The sequence below is a fragment of the Thunnus albacares genome, chromosome 24 (assembly GCF_914725855.1).
Source record: "Thunnus albacares chromosome 24, fThuAlb1.1, whole genome shotgun sequence".
Taxonomy (NCBI): Eukaryota; Metazoa; Chordata; class Actinopteri; order Scombriformes; family Scombridae; genus Thunnus; species Thunnus albacares.
In genome coordinates this window covers 11,557,383-11,582,627 of record NC_058129.1, presented here as the reverse complement: position 1 = coordinate 11,582,627, position 25,245 = coordinate 11,557,383, and the positions used below count along the sequence as shown (strand labels likewise).

At 39.8% G+C, this 25,245-nt stretch overlaps 1 protein-coding gene across 8 annotated transcripts in view; it reads left to right on the top strand.

Moving 5' to 3' along the window:
- Positions 1-25,245, top strand: part of LOC122976189 (neural cell adhesion molecule 2-like) — a 436,488-nt gene that overhangs the window by 323,010 nt on the left and 88,233 nt on the right. For all 8 annotated transcript variants that reach the window (XM_044344505.1, XM_044344504.1, XM_044344509.1 and 5 more), the window contains one exon: positions 13,423-13,497. In XM_044344505.1, the coding sequence (XP_044200440.1) occupies positions 13,423-13,497 (75 nt within the window). The remainder of the gene's footprint in view (positions 1-13,422; positions 13,498-25,245) is intronic.

The following is a 25,245-nucleotide window of genomic DNA, read 5'->3' as shown; positions in this document are numbered from 1 at the left end:
ATGAAGGCCAATCAATAGATGCTCACACTGGGCTTTTAAAAAATGTACTGCAATGTCCAAGAGTGTTCCTATGTTACATATATACCAGCTCATATTGAACTGATTTATAGTGCTCTTCAATGTCACCACGGTAACATGGGCATTTTTCACGGTGGTTGTAAATTATCCATTAACATAATGGATCTTTTCATCAGGTCTTGATGAAGGTCTGATGAAGGAGTTCTGCAATGGCAGTCAGTGTGTTGGTCCAGCTTAGGTCTGATTGCAAGACACACAGATGAACAGTTAAATCAAGTATATTTCTGAGTGTGAGCCTCTTTTCATAAAATGGTCCAGCTTAGGTCCAAATGGAAATATCTTGATAGCTATTGGATTTATTGCCATGAAATTTGGTCCCCAGAGGATGAATCCTGATGATTTTGGTGATTCTCTGACTTTTCCTCTCACGCCACCAAGAGTTTGACATTTATGTTTGGGAGTGAAATTCCTCAACAACTATTGGATGGATTGCTGTGAAATTTACTACAAATATTCAGGGTCCCTAGAGGATAGATTCTAAACACTTCGGTGATTCCTTGACTTTTCAGGTCATACCAAATACTTGCAGCCTTGCCTAGCTTATTTGCATATTGAGATCTGACCATAATGCAAGTACAATTGAGAACAAAAGCGCATTTTAATACCAGGTGTAAATGCAAAGACTCATGCATTGGCTATCATTATCTGGATAATGTATCCATTTACAGATCACATGTTAATACCAGGAGTACATGGAGCCTCAGTCTTGTTCGATTGTAGATCCTTTTACACCTTTTGATTACAACTGTAGTGATTTTGTCCAAAACTTTTAAACAAAACCAAGAAATACTTCCAGTTATAGAGTGATAATGAGAGCATTAAAGCAATATTATTTGATAAATTGTGTAAATATTTTAAAATGTCATAAAATACTTTGACTTTTGAGCTAAATGCAGATTGACTGGGTTGATTTGTCTTTTGATCCTGATGTAGAAATAATGTGGAGGGATCAGGAAGAAGAGAGGGACAGAAAGTTTTGAGTAATATTTATACAGGCGTGATTTGAGTCGATGGTTGCCTGGTCCTGGCATCCTAAATTCCTAGTTGGCCAGGCTGTGGTGACAGTTGGTAGCAGCTTCTGTCAGTAACACCGCATGACCAACCACGAAACTGTCAGAGAGAGTGTGAGAGAGAGATAGTGAACAACACACAGGCATGATATCCGAAAGGGAATCAGAAAAGGTGAACAGGCAATTCATTGCACAATGAAGCAAGAAGAGGCAAAGATGAAAGGCTCTGACTTGAGTAAAATTAAGGGTGATAGGTAGAAAGGGAAATAGAAATACAAAAGTGTGCTGGAGTGGGAGGAATCGGACAAGCTGAAAAGTGAATAATGCAGGTTGAGCCTTTGAAGCACTGATCTTGAAATCAGAGAAGAGAATGACATTAACTCAGACTATGACTCTCTTTTTTTTTTTTTTGGTCTGCCAAGCTTAATGAAAAAAAAAATGTCTTCTTTATTAGCCTTATTCTTTATAGAAAACTTCACATTCTACCAATAGTGGAGTTATGAATGTAGGATGAAGTTATTTAATATTAATTTACTGTACATCTCAGGCTATACATTGTATTTCTTGGCTTCACTTTCACAGCCATGTAAGCCATGTAAAATTTAAATGTCATTTCAAAAGCATACAGCCGCACGACTCATTGTATAAACATATCCAATCCTACCTTATTCTTGGTGCGTATTCATTGCCAGTTCAACGTAATTGGGATTTAGAATCCAATCCAATTCACACTTAAATTGAGAGCTCACAGTGTTATCCCATTCAGCAGCAAAATTCAGAAAATGAGTGTAATTCAGTTTACAATGCAGATCATTTAACAGAGAATTCCAGCTTTAATGGTCTGCACCGGTATTGTCATGGGACGTACCCTCCCAATTAGGGAGACTGTTAACCTTAAACCTTTGAATTTCATTGCAGAAAAGCCGGACGAAGATGTTTCTGCTTTGCCCCTCTCCCCCTCACATAATCCCAAGAGTCTCCTCTCTCAGGCCTGGCAGGAGCCAGTGACCTCTCTTTTGTGACTGAATTAATCTGCGGGCCTGAGATAATGGCCATGTCACAGCCACTGACAGGATGTGGCAGGAGAATAATCAGCCCACCACCGTGCCATTTTAATCCCCGCGGCAATGATCGCTTCACCGCAGAAAAAAAACAAAAAAAAAAACATGTTGCTTCTCTCATTCTCCAGCATGCATGAAATGAGAATTAAGATTAAAGCCCTTATAGGCGTACCTCACTGATCAGTTTTGATGCTTTGCTCTGGTTTTTTGGCGGAAAAGGGTTTTCTGGTATTTAGATGGAAATGTTCTGCAAGGCGAAGCTTCGACCTGTGTGTTAGCAAAAGTGTTTGGTGCGCTTCGTATGTAGAATGTACATCTTGAAAAAAGGTATCTTGTCACATTGAAATCTTCAACTGATGTAGTAGAAAATGTTGCTTTCACATGTTCACACGTTTTCGTAGTTGAATGTTGAAACAGTCAAATAGTTTTTTGAGAATGTACATTTGTACTTTTGGGATGTTCTGACTGGCAAAATTGTGTATTGTCAAAGTGAGTCTGACCGACGAAAGACCAAATAACAGTCGAAAGTTGAAAAAACAGTTGAAAGAACACGAAGTAGCTTCCAGCTGGGGATGAAAACATAATTTTGTATATCTTTCTAGGAGAAAAATTGTAAATCTTTACTTTGTGTAGAGCACTTATCCTTGAGCTGCTGTTCGAACATTTGCAGCACAGAGTCTGAACTGTAGAAACCAAAAGCTTTTTGTTAGCACAAGAGGAAAATGCTCTTATGAAAGCCCTCACTCTAGTCATCTGCTTCTGACCCTTTGCCCCATTAAAATGAATGTGGATTCAGTGCTCTTCCTTGGTGGAAACCTTAGGTCATCAGTGCAGATAAATTTCTGGGGAGGAGAGTAGGGAACTTGGATGGACAGCATGTCAAAAGTGGCCCTTGTGTGACAAAAAAGTACCAAAGTGCAACCTTGATTAAGCCTCTAACAGTGTATGTATTGTAGCCTGGAAAATATAGTAACTTTTCTCTTACTTAAATAATAAAAAGTATGTGTGAAGGTTGATAATAAGGTCACCAAAACTTTCTCTGCTTCTGCTCACTTGCACAGCTGCTAGATCATCCACAAAGTTACTAATTACATCCGATGTTGCACAAATACATACTGCAGGTGTGATAATGAGCTGGTTTTTGCTCCCGGTGTGACAACCAGCATCAATCTATCACCACACACTGTTCTGTTGCAATGACAAGGCTAATACTAGCTGACCAGAATCATAGTAATTGGGATTTGTATGCTCTGAAAATGTTTATGAATTACATTATTCCCATACAAACAGCTAGCAAAGGAGAATGGCGGAACAAAGAAATGGATTATTTCTATTTTTATTTGCCCCTGCTTCTTTCTGGGAGTGGAGAGAGTGAAGAGGAAGATTGCAGATTGGTGGGAGAGTAAACCTCTTCCTCTTTGCATGTTTTACTAAATCTAACGAGAGAAACGCCTACATACCACTGGAAGGCTCTTTCCGCTGACATTGGCCCACCATAATTCTCCTTGTTTGAAGCTGCTATGCCTAGTCGTGACACTCATCCTGAATTTGTATTTTGCTTGTTTGATTGTATGGCCTGAAACTGCCATTTATCTTCAAAGATGGCAATTAGAACTCTTCAGTGTGCAGGATTTGATGCAATAAGCCTTTTTTTCCCCACTAAGAATTGATGAGTACTCATGTTAGAGTCCTTTTATGTCGGCTTGTATACACACACCGCATTGCTCATCTGTCTGCTTCTTACAAATGTTGGACCTTCACTCTCCCGCAACCTACGAGACTTCCCTCAGCAGTGCCTGGAAATCAAATACTGCCTCCAAGGCCTTTAGGTTTTATTACTGAATCACTCTTCACCAAACTCAATCGAGTCACCTCCTCCAACAGAAGCGGAAAGCCTCCCATCAGTCGCCCATCTCAGTGCGCTTATAGAGGGGCCAGTGAAATAATCAGCTGAGCTCAGTCGGCCCATTCGCAAGATCAATATGTGATGTTTGTTTGAATGGCAGGATATTTTGAATTTCACAGGGATCATCATAAGCAAGGCTGTCACCCACCTCTGCTTGAGTCCATTCTCTTTGACCAAGAAAAAGTAGTCTGACTCCACCTCCATCAGCTCCAGACTATTATTTGTGTGACTGATGCATTTCTAGACTATTTGCAGAAAATGTGAAGGGGAAAAAAGATCTGCAGTCGCCTTGCGAACCAGCCTTCAAACCAGCTCTCAGCCACTGCTCAGTACAACATGTCTTTCCAAGCTGCTACATTGCCAGTGTGTCTGATTAACCTTTCATGCCACGTACGCCGATGACATTAACCTATGATTTTAAAAACGTCCTTTTCCTGTCGACCTCCTGGACACTGTTTCGTCCACAATTGAAGCATTGCAGAGCGACACCAAAGTGGCAGAAGCAGCCTCTTATTAATATATATTTAATTAGCTTGTCTGTATTCAGAAAAAAAATGGCCGGTCATTTTAATTGGCTTTATTACCCTAATCATTTGACGGGAACCTTTTCGTCTTGATGGATGACCTTATTAATACATAGAAGAAACTGCCACAATCCTTGGAAACGGAGCCACTCAGGCGACTCATTAACACCGTCAGCGCTGCTCCACTTATTCTATTCTATTTATATTACAAGCTTACACCTGATCAGCGTATCATTAGTATTCAAAGCTGACATATATAGATTGACGAGGTGATCTATCTACCTTGAGATAAACGTGGAATAACTGCAATTCACGTTGACAGCACTTTATCACTGTAGGAAGATTTTTTGTTATTTTTCACATTTTGGTAAGAAAAGATATTATTTTCTATGAATATTATGCCCAGTCCTGTGAGAGAAAGGCAGCATGGGAAAGAACTGAAGCATTGAATTGAATCATCCTGCCTGAGTGACATACCTGGAGTTATTGTATCCCCAGACTTCTCAGTTGCTTGCTGATGTTGCCATATGCAGATTCAGGTTGAAGCCCAAGGAGAGAATGAAGAGAGGGGATAAAAGGGGAAGATATCAAGAAACAGAAGTGGTAGGAAGACAGAGATAAGAAAAAATACGACTAATAGATTAGACACAGTGGAATCAGCAGCACAGAGAGAAAGACAAAGTAAAGAAAACACCTAGGAAATGGACAAAGCTTTTGTGTTATTTCCAGTGTAGCATCTTTCTATTTTGGAAAAGGGAGTGGGGACGAAGGCATTATCTTGCACCAATGTTTACAGCCCCCATTTTTCTTATGTTTCCATAAATATAAACACAATACCGGGGCAAATGGGATTTACTCTATCACAGTGTGATGCTCCAGTTTCTGTGCAACCTGGGATAGAAATCATCTTTGTGATGGAGAATAAAGAAGACGGAGGTTGTGAGACAAAACCTAGGTCATTCTGAGTCTCTGCTTGTCTACGGGTCTGCGTGTGTGGTTGCAAACTGTACCGCACATGTGAATGTGTTATTTGACGAAGCGCTTCCTCACACTTTCCAGCACCTTTGACACCTGGAAGCTCTGATTGCAAGGTAACAATTGAAAACCTAAATTGGAGTCCTGGCCGTTAACCCCCCCCCCCACCCCCCCACCCCTCCCGTCTCTTATTTCGATCATGGCTGATGATTGCATTGCCACTTGGAGCTCGGCTTTTTCCTTTCTAGCAACTCATCTGCCCTCTGACACCGCCTCAATTGTCTGACTGGCTTTCAACAGGTTTAGCGTTCGATTTGTGGACACAGCCGGACAGAGCGGTCATTTAGGAACATAGCTGTCTTACAGCCTCTGGGACTGACATGATGATAATTTTAAACCTTCTGATGGGGTACGTTTTACTCCTGCAGGTTGTTTTGATTAAACCAATTGCTGTAAAAAATATTATTGGTAAAATAGGCATTGCACTCTGTACCTAAAAGAAATCTGGGATGAGAGGATGATGGGACGGTAAATGGAACATAAAAAGATGAAGGACATGGGGAAGGGAGGATGGGTTAAGAAGACTTTTTGTGATTTGTTTCTGTTGTGGTTACAGTATGAGGAAGTAAACCGCTCAAGATTTCCTTCCCTTTCAGAGTTGTAAGTTGCTTTTTGGTTTCCTTTTAACCCCCAAGGATCCCTATTTTTTGATCTGCTTGAACAAAATTAAACTTCACCAGTCCGTTATTGATTTAAGGTCGTAGATCATTAGTTGTATGACATTGTTTAGCCTTTTATAGCCTCTTAATTAGAATAATATCGAACATTTCATATCTTATCCTGTTGGATCTAAGTCGAAATGTGGCTCCAGTGCATCTTGTAAATTCTAACATCTGAGATTAAAAGATGTTTCTGCATCAAAGATCAATTTTTAATTGAGCTTTTTTTTTTACCCAATCAAATGCTCTACAATAAATGAAAACCTTTTGAAGGCACCTTTTTCCAGCTGAACAATGGTCGCTGTGTGACCTGTTATGAACCTTGCTGTAGGCTATATCACTATTAAAAACTTAAAGAGCTTTTGTGCTTATCATAATCGCAAAGACTACTTCTCCTGGTAATGAGGGATTTGGTGTGAAATATTTATTGGTCCAATAAATGCAAATAGCAAAAAGGATTGAGGGAGTCATGCAAAATACATGTATGAGTAATGTAACTTTACTGTCAAGAAAAGTGATTTCCACATTTCCACACACTTTTCAGACACCACAAAGGAGTCTTTGATGAACTTTGGTCCTATTTTGACACATTGGTTAAAGTGCACTTTCCCCTAAGTAGTCTCACAATACCAGACAATCAGAGATCTCTGCCTGCTGAAGTCTGGGGATTTCTAAATAGACGGTAGTTGCTTGGACAGCGGTGAGAACGACCGCTAACAAACCAACACCCCTTACATTTTGTCAAGGACACCTTACCGTAAATGAAGTACTCCCCCCATTCTCCTCCATAGTGAACTGCATGTCACCACCCCAATATGAAGGGCCACCCTAAAGACTTTGGATTCGTTCTGCCATGCAGGGTTTATTTTTTTAAACTCTCTAATTGTTTCCACTCAGTTTAAGCAACAAAACCTGGGAGATTGCCCTCAGTCTCTATGAGCGAATCGTTTAGAGACTGACCTGTGAGTCTATCCCCTAGGGCTCATTTTGTTAATGAATTGAGTGACCCAAGGGCTGTGAGTGCATAAGCTCAACCAATATGTTGCGCCACAAATGCCAAAATGAAAAAAATCTAATTGATCGAAACCTGCAAATGCAGTGAAGCCTGAAGCCAAAAGTAAGTTTGTATTGTCACTATGCTTCAGGTATTCTTACACAGTGTGTACATTGTAGTGTATGTTTACTGCTTTACTGCTGGCCTTGTTAATAACGAGTACTGTCACAACTTATACACACATATGTATGCTTTTTTTCTTTGTTGAAAGGGAAAGAGAAGGAAAGAGACACTGTAGAAAAGGGGCCACCTGGTAGATAAGATCAAGTTGCATTTTCTTGCTAATTAGCAAAAGACACCACATCTGTGTGAAACTAAACATCTGTGAATTTGCATGTTGCACGCACACGTGTGTGTGCGCATGACTGCAGTTTATAGTTTTGGGATGTACATAGAGAGAGAAAGAGAGAGAGAGAGAGAGAGAGGTCTATCACGGCCACCGCAGCCTGAGGCATAAGAGGCTTAAAAAAGGAGACATGAATCGCAAAGCAGTTGGTGAGCAAAAAGCAGAGATATACAGAGAAGGTGTTGCGGGAGAAAGGGAAGATAATAGGTAGCTGTGGGTTGTGCCGGAGACTGTACATGTGGCCTGATACTGTATGTCTGTACGATTGGATATGGTTGGCTGAGAAACCAGCACTCTCTCCTCTCCTCTCCAGCATGAAAGCAGGCTTGTTATGCAGCCAGACAGACATATAGGAGTCGGGACACGGGGAGCCAGATTGGCAAACATGCACTTATGATTTGACAGATTGCGAAACAACTTTAAATTAATCTATAAGCAAAGATGGCTACGACTAATTCACAAGAGCTTTCTATACGATGTGAAATCAAACATCCCAGCACTGTAATATCAAGCTGCAACATTCTCCTTCTGCTCAACGCTCTCTGCCTGCACTGGAGGAGATGGATGTGAAAATGATTTTGAAATATTGTCTGTTGCTATGAAACGTAATTTACTCCCCACTCCCCACAAATATGATTTCTCTGATTTAGTGCCTCATATGCTCGGGTCATCGTTAGAAATGGCTCATCACGCATCTCTTTTTCTCTTTCTGCTTCACATCAAAATACAATGTAACCCATTTCCCAGCGTTGTGAATCATTGTGGGATATCCAACAGCAGCATCGGTGTCAACAGCACCTTCTCCGCCGCTAGTTTATATAGAAACTGAGGTGCAGTTTGTGTACAGAGATTAGTAATCTATATGTCCCTATGTCTTTTAGCCAAAAGTTAGAACTATACATGTAAATGAATGACTTATCCAGTGAGATTTAGAGATTGAGTCGTTAATGAATCCCAGCTACTAACTTGCAACTGACCCACAGAAGAAACTTAAAGAAAAAAAACTGGTTTCATGCATACTGAGTCTTTATTTCATGGTTTTGGCCATCATTGATGTTGGTAACAACAACAACATAGTTGCTGAGATTTGGGATACATGTTGACGTGGCTATAAAAGAACTTGTTTTTGAGAACAACGGAGGTCTACGGCAGAGAGGAATAAGATATATCAGTCTTCAAATACACACACACAATACTTGTAAGTAGATCAGTTCATTGTTGGTTTGGCTCTGCACATGAGATTTGTTGACAATAAAAAAATTACAGGGAAAGCCATATCCTTTAACTGCTTGTTTAAAACTTGTTTGATCATCTGAGTGCTTGTTTCTTGTCCCGTATGACTTTGTGGCAGTGATGTCAGCAGAGGACAACTTACACAGGCGGAGGAGGTTTTGAGGTCAAGGTCCCAACAGCACTTGGCAGCACTTTGTTTATCTAATATTGCCATTCAGTTTCTTCTTTTTGTAATGTTCCTGTTGTTATTTCTGTCTGTTTTTTAGGGGGAGTTTTACCTGATTTGAGCGACTAAGAATAGAGGATGTTGTACAGACTTTCAGGCGAAGTTGTAATTTTTGGTTGTATAAACAAAATTAACTTGAATTCGGTGAACAAAGTGTTACCATGTCCAACAGAAATGATGGATAAAAATAAAACCCTGGTTTTAATAAACTGGAATTTTCCTTTAGCAAAGGAAAATCATTGACATCCCTCAGTATCTTGTGCCACTGCTCACCTGAAAGTCCTCGCAGCTTTAAAGAATGCTGACTATTCAGGGTTTTTGAAGCTAATTTCTTTCTGGAAATCCTTTTTTCTGCCTCTGCTAACACATTTGAGGAAATGCATAAGACACACAAGTTTGGTGAATACAAACCATAGTAATTAGTATTGGTATCTCCTTCTTTTTGCTCTTGCTCTACCCGCTCTTTTACCCCTTGTCTTTGTCTCTCTCACTCTCTGTCTCTGTGGTTCAAGGGAAGAAAACCCTTCAACTCCTCCACAGAATCACAGACAATTAAAGCAGAGCATTGTTTTGCCTCGGGGCCTATCTGCTCTGTGTGTTTAATACATTTACACACATACACGCAGAAAAAAATACACACAGCCTCCCAGTCGCCCACCCATATGCACACAGAAATAAAAATATACAGTACACATACACCCCCACACACAAAGGCTCTTACATGTATCAAAACAGGCATGTTCTCTACTGTGCGTTTTATTTGGTCATGGCTTTAATGGTGCTTTTTATGGAGTACAGGATTACAGAATCGCATCCTTCTCTCCCTGCCAGCTGATTGGACACTCTGCACTCTGTCAATCAAACATTGGATTTAGCCCGCTGCTAAATGCAACGGTGCGTTTAGGCCGCTTTCGTCTGCTATAGATTTAGTCACACTGACTTAGCTGCTGGCAAGTTTGTGCACACTGTCGCACCGGGGTCCAGATGTCACTGAATCATGTCACCAGGCCAGCTCAGTCAGCACCTCCTCTACTGTTGACCTCCATTCGAGGAATATAATGGTTTGGCGTAGTTTCGGGATAATTCAGAATGGTGAGTTTTAACAAGTGAAAGCATCTTGCTTCAACTTGAAAAGCTTCGGACTTGAAAAGCGAGACGATTGGGGCTAAACGAGGGAGATGAAAGAACTTCCCTCAACAGTAGTCTCAACCAGTGGGAGGGTTACAACCAGCAACTTTCTGGACAAAATCCTGCTTCTCTAGCTTGTGTCTTTGACCTTATATTCCATAATTGATGCTGGAATAATTCATGTCTCCTTGTTGTTAGGCCAGCAATGAGTTATGTATGGTATCGACCATCTCAGACACATTACAAATGGCAATCAATGGTTTTGTTTGTTGTCTTATTTTGCTTGTCTCCAACGCTTCTCGGAGGAGCTAATAATTGGAGCTGATAATTGCTACCAGGCTCATAACATATTGACCCGAGCTCTGTAATAAGCAGGTGAACGCGGGCGAAAACATTCCATTCCTGAAAATTGATATAATTAGCATGTCTCTTTTTGTCCCCACCAGGCGAGACAGTGTTGAATAAACAAATTCTCCCGTGTCATATTTCAAATCTAGTCAGCATTCTCATTAAAATGTCAATGTATATTTGCTGTGAGGGGCTGTTGAGTAGTTCAGCTTAAAAACGCCAGCTGAACAGTTATATTTTCCAGGTTGAACTTAATTATGTAATTCACACCGATAATTCGGGCAGCTCTGAAAAGCTCAGGCTTTTCTTTTTCTTTTGCCTGCCGGGTTTTGTGAGCAACTTAATGCGTGATCAATCACATGCGGCATGAAGAGACAGATCAATTAATAATTGAAAACCATTAAACTACTTGAAGCGTTGATTGGAATCTGCCTTAAGTCAGGGGCGGGCAGTGTGGAAGGGCACCAGGTTAAATAGACATGATTAATCAACCCCAGAACAGTATTTGCATTCATTTGAAAAAAAAGTGTGTCTATGTAGATAGAAGCCATATCCCAATTCCATATTACATAGGAATTATAAGTAGATTTTGAAGATATAGCCTTAAAGGTTTTAGGAAGGAACACTGACACATGTTTTTCCTGCTGTAATCATCCCTCCTGTTCATACTGGTCATTAAGAGATCCCTTCATAATGCATTTACAATGTAAGTGATGGGGGATTTAAAGGTTTATCTGAAGCTAATATGAAGCCTCAGCCCTCCAAATTAGTCATATCAAGTGAATATCTTTCAAAGTTACTTTTTAGTGCCAGATTTTCTCTTTTTGCTGTAATCCTTCCACTGCAGCTGAACAGGAAAACACCCTGTCACGACACAGAGGAAAAATTTTTACTAAAAAGACTGTAACTGTGGAAGATATCCACTTTATTTGACTCTCAGACTGCTGAAGCCTCATTATCTTCAGATTTTTAGATACATTTTTGCTCAAAAAGAGGCTTGTGGGTTTTGTCCCCCATTGCTTTACACTGTAAATGCATTTGGAGAGAATCTTCTAATGGTCAATATGAACAGGAGGAATGATTACAGCGAACAAAACTTGTTTCAATGTTCATTTGGGCTCCTGACAATTGCTTTAAGACAGATTTGAAAAATTGTGTACCTATCCTGCATTACCATACTGGTGCTCCATCCTCTCCACATGTGTGTGTGTGTGTTTCAGAGCTTCTGTTACTGACTGTGTAATGCTATGACAGTCAAGTGATACAGCAGAAATTATCAAATACATAGATAAAGCAGCTCCTGAACCTCATTATGTTGCCTCCTCAGGTGAACGTGGCTATGCCCCTCTACTGCCATCTATAGGCAGCCTCAGCTCATGGCAGATGGCTCCCAGTGATAAGTGCTGGAGAGCAGCATTAGTGTGATGCTGCTGCTGCTGGCTACAGCCATCTTCCCCCGAGAAGCTGCAGATAATCATTTCATCATTTCCTCAATTATTGACAGGCGCCTTGAGCCCCACTGTTAAGTTTCCTGCGTTGTAGAAAATTAACATCCATTAGAGTATTATTCAGCCTGTGTGAGAGTATGTATGTGTGTGTGTGTGTGTGCGTGTGTGTGGTTAAGAGTTTGATCCTAACTAGACTTGCAGCTCTAAGGGCTGAGAATGAGGATCTCAGATATGACAGGCTCATCAAATATCTCACTTCACTCAGGGATGAAGCAAGACTACTGCTGCATCGAGAAGCTCTGGCCTAAAAATGATCCTCTCCCCGCTGAGTTGCCAATCATTACTCATCACATTAGACATCCAGACACATTCTCAGCTCGCTGTGTCGCCATTCAAACACTCCCTTTTCTGTGTCTAATTGTCTTCCTGGCTACAACTCCTCCCTTGCATTCTTCTTTCATTCTCTCATTTGACAAATTAGTGTCAGCTAAGATCAGGCCACACACACTCACTACCTTTCCATTCAGTCTTACAAAACTTCCACTGGAGCCCCAATTGTGTAATTTTACAGTAGTACAGTTGCTACAACAGACAATTCCAGTCAGCTTTTTTATATATCAGAAGGTGGTAGACTCTTGATTTGTTACTTTGGATGTAAAGAGTCTTGCATGACAAGTTTTCACCAGAGGAAAATACCAGCACTGTTGAGTAATTTACTGATCTCTGCTATTGCTTAGCTTCTTAAATTCTCATCCCACTAGTGTTCAATGCATATAGCATCGTGGAGAGTGATAGCCTCAAATAGCATTATCTGGAGCTGAAAGGATCCCATTCATTGTGAAACCGGCTGACAAGCTTGTCACAAACAGCTATATGCCTAATAGAAGCTATCAAGCCATCTGTCTCTGAGCTTTGTAGAGAGAAATAGTTCTGTTGTTGAATAGTAACTTTGAAAGCAGTTAAAGTTTGGATAAAAAAAATAAATAAATTGCTCTATTCAGCAGGGACAATGTGTCGCATACTAGCAATAGCTGTTCTGTGTGTTATTTCTAAGAACTGTCTGATTTATATATAGAGGGATATTTTCATGTAAGCCTTTCACCGTTTTGCATATAAACGCAGCAAATAGTCACATACAATAGTAATTGGTCCTCAGATAAAATAAAAAATCTGGTACAAAGACAGAAATGTGCCACAATGCTGAAGAAGCAGACACTTTTTGATAGTAATTTTGTAGTATTATGTCTATGCAGTCAGCAAATGATGAAAATCCTTTTTTTGTTTTGTATTCTTCCGACCGTAATGACTAATCCATTTCTTCTTTTTGTGTGTGGTTTCTCTTTCTATGTTTCTTTCTTCATTACAGCGGCTCTGCAGGTGTCCATATCCTTGAACAAAGTGGAGTTAAGTGTGGGAGAGTCCAAGTTCTTCATCTGCACAGGTAGAAATTCCCCTTACTACTACTACTGTATGTGTTTTTATGTGTATGTGTGTATGTGTGTGTTTGGAGGCAGGTCAAAGATACACCGGGGGGTCTTACATCAGCTCTTGTGAAGTCTGTTGTTTGTATGACAGTGAACACAACACGATCCATGCTATCCATATGGTGAGTGACTCTTTGACCCAACGGTGACTGGATCCACACAAGGGATGCCCCCCACCCCTCTCGTTCCTCCTCCTCATTGTCCCCTCTGAATGGTGCATCAACACTCAGCCATTGCAGAGAACCTGATACCGGTGCCAGTGGCTCGGTAGGGTGGCAACACACTCTGGCAGGTCTGGCCCGCCTCCTGCTGGCTGCCTCTTCTCTCCTGCCAACCCACTCAGCGTGGAGCTAACAGCCAAGAGACCAGAGACGCACTGGGAGGAGCGTCAGGGGGACGCGGAGGTCTAACGTGAGGAGGACAGAATGGGGGGTAGAAAAGTAGAGGTGGGTGAAATAAAACGGTCAGGTATTGAAAGGAAATAGTAAATGCTTTCACTGAGAAAAAGCTCAAATGACAGCAGAGAAGAATGGAAAAGGCTTTGAGGCAAAAGAGTGTTGGAGGTGTGAGATAAGTAGTCACCATCCTCCGTCAAAATGCGTGGGAGGAAGTGTTGGGTCATTCGATGCTTTTGTTTGCCCTTTTACTCCACAGTTAGTTATGATGGGCCTGATTTTTACCATATTCACATGCAGTCCTGCCAACTGGAGTGGGATGAAAAGCAGGGCAGAAAAGCCTGGCCTGCAAACAAATACTTAAACTGAACCTATTATGCTTTTCCTTATTTTCAGTCATATGTACAATTTTACAATGTCAGATGTTAAAAGTGGCCGATGTGTCAAATAATGAGGTAAACATATGTTGAAGTAATCCCTGTGAGCAAAAATCATCAGCTTCTGACTGCTGTAAACGCTCAGTTTCCAAAGTTTTTTTCTACTTTCACCCCGAGCTGAGGTTGGCTCATGACAGATTTCTTTATTTGGTCATCTGCTCCATGCACAGCGTGCCAGTTCACTGCTCTGCTCTGCTAACATTATGGCATTTTTCCATTGTTTTGGGGGTAGTCATGCTGAGCCATGACTCCATTAGACAGCAGGGCAAAGTAAAATAAGTAGTTTACCTGTTGGAGGTGCGCTGGTCGTCTGCAGCTCTTCATCAAACATCATCATCACTGTGGCTGTTTGTGCTTGTGCTATTCCCCCCTGCATTATTTCTAACTGATCCACTGAACAAAGAGCTCCAAAGATCTCCATATCTTGTTATTTAAACTGGTTCTTGCACCTCTAACAAAGCTGTGCTAATTCAGTGGAAAATGTTTCACTTCCTGTAAATTCTTCACAATAAAAGTCTCCCGTTATTTAGTCTTTTAAAAGCTTTTAATATGAAGCAGTAAAGCAGGAAATGTTTGGGTTTGCATCAGCAGCAACTTAACTTGACTCTGATACGGCTGCCCCCCTCAGCGGCTTCCGTAAAGCTGGCCAATCAGAACAGAGTGGACTTATCAGGAGGGGGGCCTTTAAGAGACAGGAGCTAAGACTGCCAGTTTCAGACGGAGGCTGAACTGAAGGACTGCATAAGGTATAAGATAAATAAGGAATTTTTTGAACTGTGAATCGTGCAAAGCTACTCTGAGTCCAGAAATAAAAATATAGAGCTGGAAATGAGCATAATAGGTCCCGTTTAAAGAAGGAGTCTTTTAAAGTGACTTTTCCCATTGTATGAATCAGGCCCACATAAATATGGATTAATGCACAGAAAAGGAACAGAAGGCACTTGTATTGCATGTCGATTCATGGGTTTGAGCTGTTTGTGAGGAGCAGCAGAACAGAGAGGTGATTGTGTTGTTGATGAAAGAAAGGAACCAGGGTGAAATCAATTCACTTGTTCGATACAAATCTGTCTTGTTTCAGAAGTTTGTCTGGAATAATTGACAGCAGGATAAAAAGATAGAACACCTTATTTTTTTCCCAAGATAACACAACTTTTATTTCTTGAATTGTCCAAACAAAATGTTTTAGGTCAATATAAGGTCAAATGTAGATTGTCCAGCTTGCTCGGAGGAAAGAAAATCCTGGTTGCATCTTTTTTTTTTGTCTCCTCTAAAAATGCTTTTTCACTTTCCTTTAAAGCCTTCAAAACCCCTTGTTTTGAAATCTCAAAGTATTTATCTGTAAGCTTAAATATTCATGATGTAATATGCAACAGCCAAAGTAAACAACTGGAAAATCTTTCGATATTATTGAGTTCAGCAGTCAAAATAATCTCCTTCATCAGCACTCTGTGGATGTGGTTTGATCAGATTTGAGGGACATTGATTTGACTGGTGCCCAGAAGTATGTGACATCACTTTTCCCCCCACTAAGCCCCCCCACACAGAAAATTATGTGCTCATGTTCGAGTACATCTCTCATAGTAAAGAGTAGATTGGGATTTACATTTTTTATACTTGATTCTGACAGGATGTAACAGAATTTTGTTAAAATTTCTCCAAACTCTAAGTGTACTTGATGGTACACAATTGCAGTTCTGCAAAGGATATATGGATTTCAAAGTTTCCAGGGGCTTTAAAATGAACAGAAATGACAAAAATATTGTTATTGTTGACAAAAAAATCTTGCCCCAAGGTCCATTGAGTAGCTCTTCCGCAGCTTTTGATCATATCACCTGATTTTATTATTATTATTTTTATGTGGCACTTAAAAGACTGCTTGTCCATAACACCTTAAGGTGAGTTTATGACAGCTGCTGTTTCCAAGGTCAAGAATGAACTATGTACACCTCTGCTCTTAAGCCAATGTGGACCAGAAGTCCATAAAGTGCTCAGTAAAAATGGAAAATTGAACATTTACAATAACGACAACATATAGAACAACATATAGAGGATGCCAGCACCAGCTGTATGCTTGTATCTGTAACTTAAGGTAGTCAAAACTGATACATCCACAACAAAGAAGGCAAGTTACAGACAGAATTCTGGTAGATAAACATTTATAAAACTAAATTTACTGAACAAACAACAAAGCTATTTGATAAATAGCTACCATGGCAGAAAAATCAATTCACATGCTCCACCGAGCGCTGGACAAGGATGAAGACAAAGAAACAAACATGTAGCTGAAGGAGATGAAACTACTGCAAACAAAGATGGATAGCACTGAAAGACAGTTCAACAGCTAAGCGTACAGCATGCATGGGTCCCTCGAAAAAACTATGAGAGCTAAGCTCAAGAAGTTACTTAAAGAAATAAGGGAAAGTATTGATCTGGAAATCAGTATCTTAAAATCACAGCTGGATTCGCTTGATGAAAAATATGGACAACCAGCCCCAGACATTCTAATAAATTTGGTCCCGACATATCAATCGTTGAGATGGCCCTGCCTTACAATGATGTGGAAGACCTGAATGAAAAAATTAGAGAGCTACTGGAGATTGGTCTGGCGAGGAAGAGGACCCGGCCTGGGAGTGGTGAGGATAAGGTGGCAGTGCTTAGGTGTAAACAAAAGCTGAAGAGTAACAACCAGTTCAAAAAGGTTTATTTGAGATCAGCCAAGTCCCATACTGATCGGATCCTTGGGTTCAATGTTAAAATGCTTCTTCAGGAGATACTGGCCAGAAAGGACTTCTGTATCTTGGGGAGCGGCCAAGCTGCTGCAGGTGGGAGAGGCTGAGGAGGATCTGCCCAGCCTGTAAACACAGTGTATCCTTGTTGTTTCTCCCTGGCGCACTGGAACATTAATGGCTGGACTAGTCTGAACTCCAAACTCAGAATCTTACTGTTGAATTAAGAAATGAAATGAAACACATCTGGGAGCTGCAGTATAAGTCAAGTTATTTTTTCCTGCTGTTTACCACCAGAGGGATCTACAAGAGGAGAAACTCAGTTATTTTTTTTAGTCATTTGCTGGCTCAGGTTTATTCCTTTGATGCTGACATCATTTATTTATGTGGAGACTTTAATAGTTTCATCTTGAAAAAAGATGATTGTATAGGGGATATTGATAATGTTTTGCCTCAAGTGGCCATAGACCTAAGAATAAACAGTCATGGGAATCACTCCTTGAATTTCTCAGCAAATGCTGTGTCCTAAATGGCAGAATAAATCCTGCTAATGACAATTTTACATCTATATCATCAAGAGGAAACACTGTTGTGGACTATATAATAACCTCCCATGATTGTATGGACATACATATTGACTTTAAAGTGATCACCTCATCTGAGCTTTTGAACAATAACCCTGCTTGTATTGACCTTATAGGTGTGAGATGCAGGTTACCGGACCATTCTTTGTTAATGCTTAGATTTAAAATTAATGTTACTATTGAGATTTATTCTTTTAAAGGTGATACTGGGGTCAGTCCAACTAAAAGACGACACTTTTCTTTTCTTCTAATATGTGTTTTCTTGCTCTGTTGGAACTTATTAGTAAATTAGAATGACGCAAGAAAACACAAATGAATATTGATAATTGATATGGATTATTTTGTGATATAAAGTGCAGGGAAATATATATGTACCTATTGACAAAATCAGATTTTTCAAGTCAGAAAGGGTCATATCAGAAAATGTGTAAGACTAAGCCATATTGAATGCATAACTCAAAACTTCAGAGTGATTAAAGGCAGAGAGGGAATTTCTAAAATGTCAGGACCCACTGACCAGAACGCAACTTATGGAACAATAGAGGCAAACTCAGTTTATTTTTGATTGAGGTACACATACAGATCTACAAATAGCAGTTCAGAAGAGGAAAAGCATTACAGCTGGATCAATAACAAAGTAACAATCCACAACAGGAGTGATATTTATTTGGAAAATAAATAAATAAATTGGGTTCTAATAAACTAAAGAAAATCCCAATGGAAATTATACTAGATAATGGTGACAATGAGAACAAAAAAGTGGTAGTGCTTGGAAAATGGGAGAAAGACTTTGCAAATTTATTTTCAGGAGATCATATTCCACCTGGGTTTGATGACATGTTCATTAGGAGATGTTAGGAGATGGCTATGAATATACCAGGATATAGCTCAAAATACATTCCTGAACATCACTATAGAGGAAGTTAAAAGGCTGTCGACAAAGCAAAATTGAATAAGGCATCTGGAATAGAACGTATCCCAAATGAAGCTTTAAAATCTCCACATCTCGTCGAGATCCTCTTTTATCTCTTCAAGACATGCTTTGAACATGGTATAATCCCGTCAGTTTGGTACAAGTTTGTTATTAATCCTATTCCAAAGTCATCAAAGAATGACCCCAGAATATCCCTCAATCATAGTGTCAGCAGCCTCCTTAATACAGTTGACAAAGTGTGTGCTAATATACTGAACAACAGGCCCACTCAGTATTTAGAGATGGGACAGGATCTTGTTGATGAGCAAAATGGATTTAGATAGAAACAAGCCTGTATCGATCATATACATTCAGTATCAACCGTAATTAAAACTAGAATTGCAGAAGGCAAACCCACTTTCACATGTTTTATTGACTTTCAAAAGGTGTTTGACTAGATTAACAGAGATTTGCTTGCCTTTAAATTTATGGAAGTGGGGTGGATGGTAGATTCTATAAAGTAATCCAGACCTTGTATAGGTGCCTGTGTTGAGATCAATGATATGTTTACTGACTGGTTTGATACACCTTTTGGAGTAAAACAAGGTGATACTTTCTCCAACTCTTTTTGCATTATTCGTGAATGACTGAGCTTTACAGATTAAAGAGGCTAATTTAAGCGTATACTTGGATGACATCAAATTGGGGGTTTTATTATATGCGGATGATATAATTTTACTGGCTTTACTGGCTGAGTCTGAATCTGACCCACAGAAAATGTTGAATGTGGTTAGTTTGTGGTGTTATAAGTGGAGATTATCAATAAATCAAAGCTAAACACAAATAATGCACTTCAGAAAGAAAGGTATGGAAAGAAGTACACAAAGAATTAGTTTTGGCTCAGTCATTTTAGAATATGTTAGTTCATATAAATGTTTTTTTTATTGATGACTTTATGACTTACGGTTGGAATTGGGTCCCTTGTTGATTCTGCTGGGAGAGCTTTGGGATCAGTTATTAACAAACTGAAAGTATGTAATGATCTTGGCTATTCTAACACTTTACGATGCATGTGTCTCCCTCAAACTGAACTATGCTGCAGAAGTGAGAGGGGCTTAAAAGAATATAAAACTATAGACACCATACAGAATAGAGTTATGCAAAGTTTTCCGGGGGTTCATAGATTCAGATTCCAGCAGTTCAGTGAGACATGGGATGGGTACCAGGGTCTGTACAAGGATAATGTAAAATGATCCAACTGTGGAACCATCTAATCAAAATGGCAGAGGACAGAATAAATAAGAAGAAGTTTTTATGTGGAGCAAATCACACAGTTCTCCATGGTTAAAAGAGCTTTACTCAATTTTGAGGATGTGGATGTGCTGCATATCTACAGGAATAATGTGTGCTGTAATGTTAACCCCATCAAAAGTAAGGTTTCACTGAAATTTGAAGAAAAATGGTTTGAAAATGTTCTATCAAAGCTAAAATTAAGGACATTGTGCATATCAAACAGAATCTCATTTATCTAGAAGCCAAAGATCTTAGGGTTGCACAGTTGAGAGCTGGTATTCTTCATCTGGCCATTGAGGTTGGTCGATTCAAAAATATTCCAGAGCAAAACAGACTGTGAGCTCTGTGATTTGGGTGAAGTGGAAAATGAGACCCATTTTCTGTTGTACTGTACAAATTGTGATGACTTAAGAGAGTTACTGTAGTGTGAAATCGCTCGACAAAAACCCTGAAATATTCTGGTGTTCAGATGAGTAAAAACTGGAATAGCTGTTTAATTTCGATGTTGTTAACTTAATCTCAAAAGCCTAGAAAAGAAGGCAAGATAGATTGTTTGTGAAGTATTCATTTTGATTTTTCAGTAATACATAGTAAGTTTCTATCAGTGATTTAGGAGTTCTGCCCTACTCACTGATTGTCAGAAGATCTGAAGGTGAAATATGCTTTAGTTGTTTCTTTATTTCTTTTTCTGTTGTTTGACAGTGTATATGCTGTACTCTGGTCCTGGCTTGTTTGAATTTATGGTGACTGGTAAGCTCATACAATTGTATGCACGACAAAATAATAAAATTTAATTCATTCATTAATTATATGACAACTGGGCAAACTCACAAACAATTGATGAATGCTGAACACAGAAACCAGTGCATTTAGTGTAGTTGGACACTTTCTCCATACTCCACTGAAACAGAAATACATACATTTCTGCTGTAGACTAAATTTCCCATCAAGACTGAACATTTTCTAAGTGTACAAACATGAAATTGTACATGCTAGTCGAATAACCTCTAAATGTTCCAAGCCCCTTTTTTCAAAACCTCTTTTATCTTTCATTCTCAGAGTGAGAGATGTGCCATCTATTCATAGATTCTTGCTTTTAGAAGAAAATGTGAGAGGCGTCCATTCAGCTGAATTAACTTTTATTCATCACCTCTCGCTACAGCATAAGAATAAGAAGAATAAGGAAGAGGAGAGGAAAACAGCAAATGAGAAGCAGAGAGAAAGAACAGGTGAACTGAGCTGCAAAGCAGGAGGGAGGGGATGGATGTGGAGATTATCTTTAGAAAATGTTTGACTCTAAGCAGTCCACTAGAAGGAGAGAAAAACTCTATTTGTGCTCGTGTCACCTTGTACCTTGGGTGCATTTGTTCCTGGTCTGTTTCCATCATAGTCGAGGGGAAAGGTCAGGGATGTTTCTATGATGAATGCATTCAATGAGAGGTACGAACAGTTTCTGCAACAATATGTGTGTCAACAACATCACTATGGTGTGAAGTCAAATAAGAAAATTATCATTGTGCAAAGCTGCAGTAGAAGTTGTACTATTTAGCTGTATTACATGAGTGCACTTAGTCTGGTTTTGTGCGTAAAGGTAAAACTATGTTCCTTCTTTACTGCCTTACAAAGGCAGACTAACAGAAGCAGTGAAGTTAAGAAATCAAAGGGTTTAAAGTTTTCACCTTGACTGTATTACAGAGCATACATAATGCCTTCACTTTACACCCTTTTATGCTTCCTATTAATAAATATGTGATATAATGGTAGCTTAACTGCATCAAATGGCATAGCCGAGATTGCAGTTATGGTGCTAAGATAGTTACCTTTAGCAGGAGTTTAGCTCAGATTTTGTTGTCCATCATGATTGGATTTAGATGCGGCCTCATTCAGGTCTGTGGAATAACAAGTTACCAAGATGTCAGTTCATAAAAATGTATTTTTTTCAGCGACAGATGACATCAATGAGTGGATTTAGTTTTGAGCTTTTGCAAGGCTAGCCTTGGTTATCTCACCCACTCCATCTGGCTCCATTTTATATTTTGTAGTGCAAATTTTTGTTTTCACAGAAATTATACTCCAGTATATTTTAATATGAAAATAGGCATCAGAAAGTCAGATTCTGACCTTGACCAAATATGTAGTTAATGTAACTTTTGTTTTGGGCTGCAGAAATATATAGATTGGTCAAACATTAATGGAAAAACCAAAACAAAAGTTCATAGGTGTTGGACCACCACAAGCCTCCCAAACAGCTTAAGTTATCTTAGTCATTGATTGGCCAAGTGTCTAAACTATAGTCCTTAATTTGGTGTTTTGATGGTGGTGGTGGTGGAGAGCACTAATACATTGCTCCAATATCTCCCAAAGGTGTTAAGTTATAGATTTAGATGTGGCCTGTATGGAAGGATATATATATGTTATATCTCTACACTCATTCAGGTTTTCCCTTTATTTTGTCATCTGTTTGTATATTATTGAATGAACAACATGCAGTTTATAGAAATCCAAAGTCATAACTGTTGCTTCATGATTTTCATGATCTTATATTCTATAGTTCATATTCATTGAACTCATCAAGACAACAATGTCAGCAAAAACTTCCAAGAAAATGTGACACATCATGGAAAACAAGCAAATGATTTTAAAAAATGTTTTAAAAAAAAGTTTTCTTCATGTACCAATCTTTACATTCAGTTTAAAAGGGTCAGTTTGAGCTTATGTTGGGAAACACACTTTCTTTATCTGATGTAAAATGTGTCTCCAGTCAGGTGAAATGAACCTGGGCTCATAGCGTGACAAACATGGAGGTGGATAAAGTAGTATTTAGGTGTGTGTTTAACCTCCCCTATGACTGCAGTGGCAGCGAGCCAGAACACCCGTTGGCTGCTGAAACAAAACAGAAGCGGCTTCAAAAGCTGCCTCAATAATGAAACAAGATCCAAGAGTGTTCCTTCAGATGTCTAACGAGAGTATGGCTGATCCATGTGACATCACTCGTCCCAGTTGTTTACCCATTGGCCAGACATTACAGAGTAGACAGAGACAGAAAGATATGAGTGGTAATTTTGACATCATGCTGACCAGTTAGATGCTCTCTTCCTTCCTTTTCTGCTCAGCTCTTGTTTCTCCCCTGTTATCAACTTCCCTGGAGACCTAAATCAATTACTACCATGGCTCCAGTGCCAGCTACCGTGGGGACCCGGGGGTGTTTCGGCTTCCACTCGGCTAATTTTGGCGCCAAGGGGCACGTCTAGTCAATAATCTGCCTTGTGCAGGAGGCTGAGATTGTTTCAATATTTCAGTTGCTTTATATTGCTCCCTCACTGCTTAGGAGGATCATAAACTTTGTCTGAGACACCTTCCAGATACAAAGCTTTGAAGCTTGTCCTGGCCTTGTTTAAAGTCTTATTTCCATGCGTATGGTTAACATGGTTAACATAAGCAGACTACCAATCAGTGTGTTGCAGTGTAGACGTGTTTCCAGCACCTAGAAAACTGATCTACCGTCAGAGGCGTTATTCATTGTGCAAGAATCAGTAATAATGCCAGAGCTTATGTAGGTTTTTAGAGTGGCCTGACAGAAATTTCCATCAGCTACAGTTGTAAATACGCAGAGGGGGGGCAGAGCTGAGCGTGAAAAACAGGGCGGCATGCTACACACTCCTGTCTTCTCCAATCATCTGTGAAGCAAATGGCCTGTCACCATGCTAGCTGCATCAACTTTAACATGTTTAGCTGTCTCTGTTGTCAACAGACTGTAAAATGGTAAGAGGTGATAACGTTGTAACGCTAACAGGTATAAAGAGACGCTTATCTGTTCCCCACAAGTACCCACATGAACCAGGACGCTCCAGAGGGAAGCCACGTGTGAAGGAAGGCAGAGTGAGGAGTGGGGGGGCGGGGGGGGGATCACTTGTACTGTAATATGATTTTCAGCAATGCTCGTGCTTGATTGCCTCATCAGATTTGTTGGCCTCGAAACTAACGAGCAGCAGAAACACATGCCAAGGATATGATGCTGATGGTTGCTGGAAACACAGTGATGATGATCAGTGTTAGCGTGCTGGGTTGTGAGTTGCGGTCTGCATGGTTTTCTATGATGCAAAGTGAGACAGGAGACAAATCAGCTAATTTGTCATCATTTGCCTTTAGATGACAGTACACTATCAAACTGAGAGATCATTATATTGATGTTATATGCTATTAACATAAATTTTACATTAAAACTGTACATTCTGAACAAACATGACGTTTTTCAGCTAAATCTTGCCGAGCCCACACCAAGCCGTCTCCTCACAATGGATCATTTTCACAGTAGACATTTTGTCTTGTGAAAGCAGGAAAAGCACAGATGTAAATAATAACATTAGCAATGGCTGTATTGCATTAATTGTTCCAGTAAGCCATTTCAATGGTATTAATTTCATTTGTGCATTTCCTGCTTTGAGGAGGCAAAGTGTCTGCTGTAAAAATGGTCTATTATACCTGGGAGCTGTTGACATGAACCGACACAACCATGTGCTGCTGGCTGCTGAGCAGCTGGAGGTTAAAAGCTTTGCTCAAGGGCATCTTGCTGATAGTTGCAGAGTGAAAAGAGAGCTTCAAATTGCCTGCTTTCTGCTCGCTCGCTCTGGGGTTGCCATTTTCCTAAACAAGACACTTGTGTCACAAACTCGTATTGCTTCAGTTTGATACTCCAGTTTCTTTTGTTTCCTTAATTAAATCCAGCGACCTGTCTCGGTCCATCTCCTCTAGTGTTGGAGGCTTTGGCTGATTGATAGGCCAAGTAATGGCCCTCCACACTGACACTTTTATCAGCAGAATTTACAGGCAAAGGGCACCTGCTGCTTGCAGATGGTGCTATCATCTCTACCAGTAGCCAGATGAGTTCATGTTTCATAGGCTACATATGGACACTGTTTTAATCAGGGTGCAACTTAGCTTTTGATTAGGCCTACCATTTGTTTCTGCGTTTAGTGTCTGTGTGTTTGTATATGTGCATATTCTCGGGAAATGAGAGTGGAATTTACAGCCTACATATGTCCCTATTCCTTTACAGGCTTATTAGCTATGTAAATCCAAGATTATGACATAATCATGTCATTTCTGTTCCCTTGACAAGTTCCAACAACAACACTGGATGGTCCTCAGCTGTTCAGCAGACCAAAGCGAGCTGCAATGTTATAGTACTGACATGTTCAAATACATCAGGGAAATAAAAAACTTATTCACTGGCAGCGCTGTATGTGTCCAAAAAGAGTTTGCACACCCAAATCAATAAAATCCTTTCATTCAGTGAGGCATAGCCGTGCATTTTTTTTTTTTATCCCTGTGTGCTGATTTTAAGTGTTGTTGTATTA